This window comes from Denticeps clupeoides, chromosome 5 (genome assembly GCF_900700375.1).
Source record: "Denticeps clupeoides chromosome 5, fDenClu1.1, whole genome shotgun sequence".
Lineage (NCBI taxonomy): Eukaryota > Metazoa > Chordata > Actinopteri > Clupeiformes > Denticipitidae > Denticeps > Denticeps clupeoides.
In genome coordinates this window covers 32190633-32200929 of record NC_041711.1, presented here as the reverse complement: position 1 = coordinate 32200929, position 10297 = coordinate 32190633, and the positions used below count along the sequence as shown (strand labels likewise).

Here is a 10297-nt window from a genome sequence, read left to right as displayed (position 1 = left end):
ACATTTTGCACACGTAACAAAGTTTTCAAGCCTCCAGTGTTAGATGTCCTCGCCTGTCTTGTTCGGGCAGAGCCGCGCCCGCACACTCCCCGCGACGGGGAGTCGTCAGACCTGCCAGCCAATCGGCGGTATTTTGTCGAAGCGCTTTATATTTGCCGTCGCCCGCCACTTCGCTCGCTACTCTGTGCGCGACGGGCCGGCTCCTGGTGTCGACCCCCCTCCTCCCCTGCCCGCCACGCTACGTGACGTATCGAACGTGCTGACGTCATCCGCAGCCGTCGGTGGCTACGGCGAATTTCACGGAAGATGCTGGAGGAAAAGGATCCGCTGGTAAGTTGCGATTTGTCCGGCTTCCGCGGCGCGCACGCCGGAGCCGGGCTTCGGCCCGCAGACCGCCCCGAGTCGCCGAGCCCCATCCCCGCTTCCCCCAGTCGGGGGTTGTCGCGGGTCGCGAACGGCCTTTTGGGTGCGCCTGTGTGTGGGTTTCTGAGCGGAGGCAGCGTGCTGTTTCCTCAGCCGAACTGGTTGGCCATTGAATCGTCCTTCTTCTCCCCCCACCACCAACCCTCACTTGGCTAGCCAGCTTCCCGCTGGCTAGCTCGCCCCCCAAAAAACCCCACAACCACGCCAACCAAGTCGCTTTATACTGTATTCGAGTTATTCCAGTATTTTCTTTTTTTTACAAAAGGACACCAAAGCGCCGATCCTCGACCACTCCGCTAATGGCATGTTCCTTCGCGCGGCTAGCCAGCTAGCAACGTTGCTAACTTCGTGTTTACCACAACTTGTGAATTCTTCTACTCCTACGAGGCTCGGAGAAACGTTGACTAGTCTCGCATGGAAGCGACAAGCGTGTCAGTTCGCCTTTTTATGGGTTGCCTCGCCGTGTAGGGAGGTGGTAGTAGCCGAGTGGGTAACACACTCGCCTGTGAACCAGAAGACACGGGTTCAAATCCCACTTACTACCATCGTGTCCCAAGACACTCAACCCTGCGTTGCTCCAGGGGGGGACTGTCCCTGTCGCTCTGGATAAGGGGCGTCTGATAAATGCTGTAAATGCATTTTAAGACTCATTTGTTTGCCGGGTGGACGCGGTTTGCGTGGTTTTCGGCCGTTCAGGTGCGTGGCTGTGGCGGAATGTCGCCCTTCGTGCAAATAACGTGGCGACATAGACGCCGTAGTTAAAGCGACAGCCCCCGTTGTTCGGGCCGCGTTGCTGTAGTGAAAGCAGCAAAGGTTGCAGGTTCCGAACACACAAAAAAAGTCGCGACGGCCGAACCTTTGTGTATAAATCGCAGGGCTCGCGTCTCGTACGATGGACGCAGCGCTGGTTGTGCTCGCTTGCAAAATCACAACTTCCGATTATACCCACACTCGCCAAGCCGGACATGTCGTTGGATCAACGGAGCCTTTATTCGAACGTTGCCATCGGCTGACCGCTGAGTCGTGTACGTTTGTGGACGTTCCCGACACTCTTTACTCTCGAATAGAGCCGCGGTTCGCGTCCCGTTTCCGGGTCCCAGGTGTTGCGCGCAGTGTAAGTGTCGTTTTTTCCCCCTGTGGTCGCGTCGTAAAGCCCTTTGACGTCGGAGTGATGGGACATGCTTGGTCCGAATACACGTTCTGAAGTGTACATTTGACCTCGCTTAGCCTCGGAACCATCTCAGGTCGTGCTCCACTAACATGCGTCATATTTTGCACAGCGCACATTCCAAACACCGGGGGTCGACTCACACCAGTGAAGTTATGCTTCGTTAAAACGATATTTGCTCAGAAATGAAAATAAAAGCATAACGTGGGGGGGTCATTTTCAATCATCATGTCTTGTCAGTGTAGTTTAGCACATCGCCGAGGATTTGCACGTTGTACATGTTATAGATTGAACTGAACACTAAGTGAATAATGAGGAGCCCCCCAGATTTAATTATCTGCTGTCCTGTAGATTGGATCACGAGGGAATAGCATTAGAGCTGGGGGGGGGGGTGTTGTGTGAGAGGTTATCCTGTCATGAGACAATGAGCCTTGGCTAGTTAGTGGATCTCTCAGTATTGATTTATTTTCATTATATAAAATGTTAATATCTCATCATGAGAGGAACACATCGTGTGTGTTTTTTTTTTTTTTTTTTTTTTTTTTTTTTTTTTTTTTTCCATCCAAAATATCAGTCTTGCACAAACTTCTATCTGGTTTCATGACTTTACAGCAGAGCAGATTGGGATTTGTTTTTTATTTGTCAGATAACACAAAAAAATGCAAATGTGAATTTAGTAATTGTTTAATGTATTACCTTCATGAAATATGAAAGCCTAATTTAAAATTGATCATGGCGTCCAGTTATAATTGTGGGTTGGTGTCCCCCCCTGTGAATGGCTGTGGCGGGCAAGACCTTTCTGTGGTTTAATGAGAGGGTGCTATTCAGGTAGCTTTCAGCAGTGGTTGATGGTAACGAGGTAAATGTACTTCGTTACTGTACTTGGGTATCGTTGCTTTATTAAAGTATTTACGTTTATAGAGACTTTTACTTTTGCTCCGGTACAATCTTGCTACTTTTTCAGAAGGCAGTCATTCCTTTTTTACATCTATAAATCTAACCTTTGACCTGTTAGATAAGAAATAAGACGCGTGAGGTGTCGGAGAAACATGCACACTCTGCGTCTCCTGCGTGTCTCCCGCACACTCTGCGTCTCCTGCGTCTTTCATGCAAAGAAATAGTACACAATATTAAGCAGTCTTCCGTTTGTAAAATAAGTGTTTCATGTTTGACCTCAACATAAAAAACGTATCAAATAAATAAACATTGGGGAGACCTGGAATACAAAAAAATTATCTTTGCCCACTTGCATAATGGAAACCATGGAAATAAAATCACATTTTGAATCAGCTGATTTGTTAGCTGGTGTAAGTGACTCACGCTACTTTGCTTCTTTTCTCTGTTTCATATGTGGTCATCACATATGTTCTTACAAAAGAGTTGTTCTTCCGACTCATAAAAAAAATTGTTTTGGTATTTTACATGTGATGCATTAACAGGTCAAAAGATTTAGGCGATTGTATTTACAGTCTTTTCAAATGCATAGACTACATATCGAATACAGTTTGCTTATCTTATATGATTCAAGCCGTTATATGATATACTGATCACCCAAAACAATAATTGTGAATACAGTTTGAGATGAAAAACAAGATGTCCATTAATAACTCTGCATCAGTTCTCAATATGGCCTCTATCAGTACTAACACTCAGTCATACAATTTTCACAGATTCAGCTTTCAAAGACTATAAATATAGTAGGCCACATTCCCTCAGTCAGACACACACTGAGTGTTTCCAGGATGACTGTCCCTGTCACAACTGATTGTAAGTTGTTCTGGATAAAGGTGTCTGATAAATGCTGTACATGTAAATATATAGTCACTTTATTAGTTATCAGTGACTGAGAAATTTGTGGAATTCTACAGGAAAATGATGTACAAATGTATCTAAAATTAGTAAATTTAATTTAGACTTCCACAATAAATCACTCTACATTTCCTTTTGATACTTAAGTACTTTTGAAGCAAAATATTTTTGTGCTTTTACTCAAGTAAATATTAAAATGGAGGACTTTTACTGGAGTGAAATTTTACACTGGGTAACTCAAGTACATAGTTTGTTGTACTTCATCCACCACTGGATTTCAGTCTTCTGGCTATATTTGAGAAGTGAAAGTATAATTGTCAATTTACATCTTTCATAGTGCTCATAAATGTAAAAACAAAGAACTAAAGTCTGCATCATCTTCATCTAAATGATTTGGGTGTCTGTTACTGCTGTTTAGCCATCCGTTATGTCCAGATGAGCATTATTGTCTTAACTGGGTATACATTTTTTACAGCATTTATCAGACGCCCTTATCCAGAGCAACCTAGGGTTAAGTGTCTTGCTCAGGGACACAATGGTAGTAAGTGGGATTTGAACCTGGGTCATAGGCGAGTGTGTTACCCACTAGGCTACTACCACCCTATATGAAAAAAAATGTATAAATTATCCATTTAATCTGCTTACACAACAGGGACCTCCATACAATGTTCCTTGTAAAACCATATAAATGTATTTTGATTAATATTACTTTGAGGATCAGGAAAAAAAAGAGAAATGGTTAATATCCAGCTGAGGCTATGTGTTTGATGTATTTTGAGAGTACTGACCTCAGACCGGGAACAGAAGAACCCTGTCTTGATTCTGAGTGTTGGTCACAAGAAGGTGAAATGTGTGACTAGAAGGCCGTGAAGGCCAGACTGCTCAGTTTCTTCCACCTCACAGTTTCACTCATGCCTTCTCCTTCCCCATTCACTTGCGTCTGTCTGGTTCACTCAACCTTTTTTCACCCACACAGTCTAGTGTGCCTGTGGGCTGACATGTTTGACCAAAGCTGCATATTTTCCCCTTTATTTCTCCTTGTTAGGGCTTTTTAGAGGATCCTGAGGGTTTTATTGAATGTGCTACTTGCATAGAGACACATTTATATTCTTGATCTTAATGCACCTTTCCAATCTGGTCGTATTGGCTACATTTACTTGACTGTTTTTCCGCCATTGCAGAAATGTGTGAAAGTTTGTAGAAAGGCCTTTTTAAAGATATTGAAGTCATTTTACAGTCATAAACATATTAGTCAGTTTTTCCTGTCTGTTAAGATGTTCCCGAGGGAGTGGGGAAGAAAACAAATGCTCATCTAGCCTGATCTTGTACAGACAATTGGTTTGGTCTGAAGCTGTGTCCTGGTAAGAGACATTGCAGAATAAGTTGAGTGTTTTAATGTGAATATGTAGCCAGTAAAGTGGGGTCTTTTATTTCTGCACTTTCTGACCAATAATGTGAATATTGCTCAGCCTAGATCGGCATTAATCCCACCCATTCACTTTGATTTTTCAGACTGACTGAAGTAATTCATGATTCGCTGAATGTGATCAAATTAAATAATTGAGAAATAAGTTTAATATGACAAATTTAATGAATGAATGAATGTGGCAATGGTGGCCTAGCGGTTAAGGAAGCGGCCCCATAATCAGAAGGTTGTCTGTTCGAATCCCGATCCGCCAAGGTGCCACTGAGGTGCCACTGAACAAAGCACCGTCCATACACACTGCTCCCCGGGCGCCTGTCATGGTGCCCACTATTCACTCAGGGTGATGGGTTAAATGCAGAGGACAAATTTCACTGTGTGCACCATGTGCTGTGCTGCTGTGTATCACATGTGACAATCACTTCACTTTTATTTTCCGCTTTTACTAGCCTTGCTTCATTATGATTCATTTACATTTACAGCATTTATCAGACGCCCTTATCCAGAGCGACTTACAATCAGTAGTTACAGGGACAGTCCCCCCCTGGAGCAACTTAGGGTTAAGTGTCCTGCTCAGGGACACAATGGTAGTAAGTGGGATTTGAACCTGGGTCTTCTGGTTCATAGGCGAGTGTGTTACCCACTAGGCTACCACCACTCGATTCGATGGTAACTTGAAAGCACGTTGTAAGTTGCTCTGGATAAGGGCGTCTGCCAAATGCAAATGATTCATTTCATTATAGGTCAGTCTCATTGCTGTATGCTAAATAGCACCCCGTGGTGTTCTGTAACGGCCTTCAAGAATTTGGATCCATGCGATAGGCTGCTTTGCAGACTGGTGCTCTGCAGTTTTTTGGCCGAGCACTATTCTGTTGTTAGGTGCCTTTGTAAATGAAATTTTGCATGATCAGTTTAAGCATTAAACCTATAATATGAGTTGTCACCCAGAATTTAAATTGATAGGAATTAAATGTTGTTTATCTTGGCATAATAGGTGTGCTGTGCAATGGTGTGGCAGTTGGAGTCATGAACTTGAAGTCATGAGAATTTGTGCTCCAGCCTTGTCTGTGCACGGAGGTTGCGTGCTGTCCCTGTGTTCCTCTGGATTCTCCGGTTTCTTCCCGATGCCCAAAGGCATGTACACTGGGTGAATCGCTGTCTAAATTGTCCTTAGGCTTAATTGTGTGAATGACTGGTGTTTCTATCATACTGCATAGTTTCCCACCCTGTACCCAATGTCGTGATCAATGACTGGGTTTAAGTTAATACAGGTCGTGACTGAGTGAGTGGAGACCCCATACAAAAGGGGTACAGTGAGTAGCGATGGGCTAGACAGTTTAATTCAGAATGTGGCTTTCTAAAAATGCAGCCCATACATAACTTGGAACATATTTAATACATTTAATATTTCTATTTCCAGTTTTTACAATGCATATCACATTGAATTAAGGATGTTAAGTAATTCATGAATCATTTTATTTTTTAATTCATGTAATTTTGGCACTTGTAGCCCTCCATGTTGTTGTAGCTATACAGGAGGCCAGGATTTGTTGCTATTCATGTTGTTATAGCCCAGAATCCTTGTATGCTAAATAAAGTAATGGCCTTCCAGTGATTTAATCCATGCAATATGATTATAATATGGCTGGTGTTTTTTTTTTTGTTTTTTTTTTGTTTTTGTTTTTTTTGTGTGGTTTTACCAAGAATCTAGAACATTTTTTTGGCTGGTAATGAATATTTGCTTTATCAATTCAGTCATTAAACCTACGAATTGTCACCCAGCATTTAAACTGATTGTGCATCTCTAGTGAGTCTTGGAATAAAAGGTGTACTGGGCGGTGATGTGGCAGTCAGTGTCATGAGAATTCAGGCTCTGGCTTTGTCTGTGCATGATTGTTGCGTGCTGTCCCTATGTTCCTCTGGATTCTCCAGTTTCTTCCCAGCGCTTAAAGGCATGTACGTTAGATGAATCACTTGCTTACTGAAATCATCTATTGGCATGGTTGTGTGACTGATGGGTGTATGTTTATCACTTATGTAAGGGGTATAAGCTGGAGACATTGTAATAAGCTATGTTCTAGACCAGGGGTTTGCAACTGTTGGCAACACTCAATGAGCCGTTTGGAACCAATTTCCACAAAAAAGAAAGCGCTGGGAACCGCCATTATTAAAATTAAGATTACATTTGTATATATGGTAATTTTACGCTGTGTTTATAAATAAATAAATAAATAATAATTGCTAGGGTGTTCCTTGTGAAGTTTTATTGATGCAATAATTCAGTTTAATTCTTTCCTAAATTAAATTTTTTCCATTTATGTTTTCCGTTACAAACGTATTCATTCACCTAAAAGTGGGTAGGAAAAAAATAACCTGCAGTATCACACTTAATCACTGTTCAACAAAGTGCTTGGGCATTTACTCTTTGCTTTTTTACATTTTTTTTCATAAATGTAAATCATTTAATAATATGTTTATTTCATGCAAATAACTATTTCACAATATTGCACATTCTTCCTTTTGTTAAATAGGGCTTCACGTTTGACCTCAACATGAAAAAACGGATCAAATAAATAAACATTATGGAGACCTGGAATACAAAAATAGGGCCCTATTTTGTGGAATTCAACAAATAAAATAGAATCTGCTATAAAATGCAGAATTGTGTACAATTTGAGTTTCTGGCCACTGCAGCCCACTACACGTGTTTCAGGTTCAGTCGGGTCCGATGAATGTGTGGAACCGATCAGGCAAGAAAATTACGGAATTCGGTTCTTAGTGCTAAGAGCACTAGTGTTAAGAGCAGAACAATATCCAAACTATTTGTTAGGAATCGTAACAACTCTTTTGTAAGAACATATGTGACAACCACTTACAGTCAATAACTCGTATAATATGAATATAATATAACTTTCACAGAACACTAAGCTAGAATAATAGAACAAAAACTGCAAAAATATATATATTTTTTGGGCTGTGCCCATCATGCCGCCCTGTGCAATGGTCTATGTAACCCATATCAAAAACCACCAGTGGAAATGACTCGCATATAACAAACCAAAAGGTAATATGAGTCTAAAAAAATAACACGTTAATCTGCCTTACAAATGTCTATCAAATAATATATTACTTAAGATAAAAACCATATTGAATTTTAAAAGGCATCTGACCCTCACAGTTACTGCCAAGAAATAATCTGACCCTTGGACAAATGTAGTTGATTACCCCAATGCATGGTCTTAAATTTTGCTTCCTTAAACCTGCAGAAACCTCTTGCCAGAAGCATGGAGAGTACTACAAGTCACCCTGATATACCTGGGGACATTATGAAATATAGGGACTGACTGGTCACTGGCATATATTTTCATATTTAATGGGTTATTTGATCATACCTGTTTAACTTTTGAATTTGAGTTGTGCCACATAGGATGTGAATGGTCACTGAATATACCTGTTTGGAATCACCAGATCAGTTCTCGGACCACGAAAAGAAGTTGTCTGTAAGAATCTGACATTGTTGTATTTGGCAATCAGCAGCTCACTTGAAGTTGGTCTACTCTGTTTGCTGTGTGGATCTTTCTCTTGAATTATTATTTTAAAAATCTGTTTTGGATTTTGTATACAGTTATTTTAACAGTATTTAAGCTGTGTTCTTCTTTTTGTGTTATTTCTTAAAGGCTCTTATTGCACTGGTTTGGTGTATAGTGGCAGTGCTGCTCTATGGTTTTGTTCTGGGACGTTTTCTGGAAAACAATGGAATAGTGGCCTGATTCCAATGCAGTCCCCTTAGGAGTGCAGCCTTCAGAGTCAACACTGTCCTTTTTATGGTTTAGGTTTTATTGCTCAGTGGCTCATTGTGTCTAAAGGTGGAATATATAGAGTTACCTTTTGTATCAGTGTATATTATATCCATGAAGGGTCTAATATTACTATAGGTAGAATAAAACTCTCTGTAGTCATTGTGTGGATTGGTTAAGTCAATAAAAGACTGCTGTATGAAGTGCTTAAAGAAAAGGTTTGGTATTTCTGATTTGTGTTGAACAAGCGGTGTAGAAATATGAGTGCTGAGCTCTGGATCGCTTCATGTGACATTGCTTTTTGTGTTCTTGCATTTTTGCTTTTTGTGTGGAACCTATATTACGTAACATCTACGTCAACTTGGCCTGTCCTGTTTCATTGTGTCTATATGTCTAAAGATTTTTGTCCTTCATGGAAAGGTCAGCATGAATCATCAAAATGAGTTAAACGCACAAGGAAAACACACGACACACTTTTTTTGAGTGTCTAAAGCAATAGACGTTCGACAAGTTTTGTAATATGTTGTAATAAGAAACATAAAGGTTTCTAACTACTTAGAATATCCGACTAAAGTACAGTGAGTGCAAATATTTAGGTTTTTGATATATATTGTTAGGGTGTGTTCCATTTTGCTGTAGTTAAGCCTCTCCCCATTTTATGGATAATTTAGCTCAACTGTAATTTCTTTTGACATATGCCAAATGTTTCATTATATTTGACTGGCAGATTACCCTGGCTTTATGGCCAGGATGTGCCTTGCAGGAGTTTATCTGAACACTACCTTTTTTCCTCGACATTTGTTTCTCACTGATAAACAAGACTGATGAGTCTTGTTGGCAAAACCTTTAGGCACACAGTAGAAAAGTACACCGTCGTGTACAAGATACTGGGAAAGAGGCTCATTTTTCTAAATCAAATACACTGTAGACCTACCTGAATAAAATAGATGTTTTATTTCCTTAACTAATAATCTATGAATAATGATTATATGATTTATGTGTTTGTGTTAATTGTGAAATGATGACCATGAGAGCAGGCTGTGCCTGTAGCGATCAAGTGTGATGGGGAGGTGTGAATCACAGGCTGATTTACAATAATTCATAATTACAATGATTACACAGACTGGCACAATAATTCAGTTGTGATTTTGGTCTCGTGTTGTGTGTCATTACCTAATTGCTGCTCTGAAAATATTCCGATTGTCATTGCCTATGCAAATTGTCCAACTCTTTGGTCTGACAGCTACCCTGCAGATACACTTTACCCACCGAAGGGTTAGTCATGTTGGTGGACCAGGCTCTGGCCTAATTCAATCACACATGGCACGCACATTGAGGTCATTGACACTGTTGTTTGTCACCAAAGCCCTGAAAATGAGGCTTGAGGACATGCCTGTGGTTGTGAAGCATAACTGTTATGTATCCTGTCAATGATTGCTTGTTTGCTGTGGACAGCTTATGGGTAGTGGTCTGGTGGGGATCATCATAGAGGGCATCGTGATTTTGTTTTTCTCTCATTCATTTGATACTAAAGGCATGCAACGGTGTCATTGTGTCGAGTTCTTTTCACAATGTCCGCCTGTAAAATGCATATTTCCATTCTGTGTCCTGGAACTGGGGGTACGTTTCAGTTTGTAGTTTTCCTTTCTTCGAACCTTTCGTTGTCCATATGTTACC

At 40.9% G+C, this 10297-nt stretch overlaps 1 protein-coding gene across 1 annotated transcript in view; it reads left to right on the top strand.

The window, feature by feature from the left end:
- Positions 1-182: 182 nt before the first annotated feature.
- The window catches only part of atp2c1 (ATPase secretory pathway Ca2+ transporting 1), a 27083-nt gene continuing 16968 nt past the window's right edge, over positions 183-10297 (top strand). The window contains exon 1 of the mRNA XM_028980112.1: positions 183-330. Coding sequence (XP_028835945.1) covers positions 307-330 — 24 coding nt within the window. The 5' untranslated portion in view covers positions 183-306. The remainder of the gene's footprint in view (positions 331-10297) is intronic.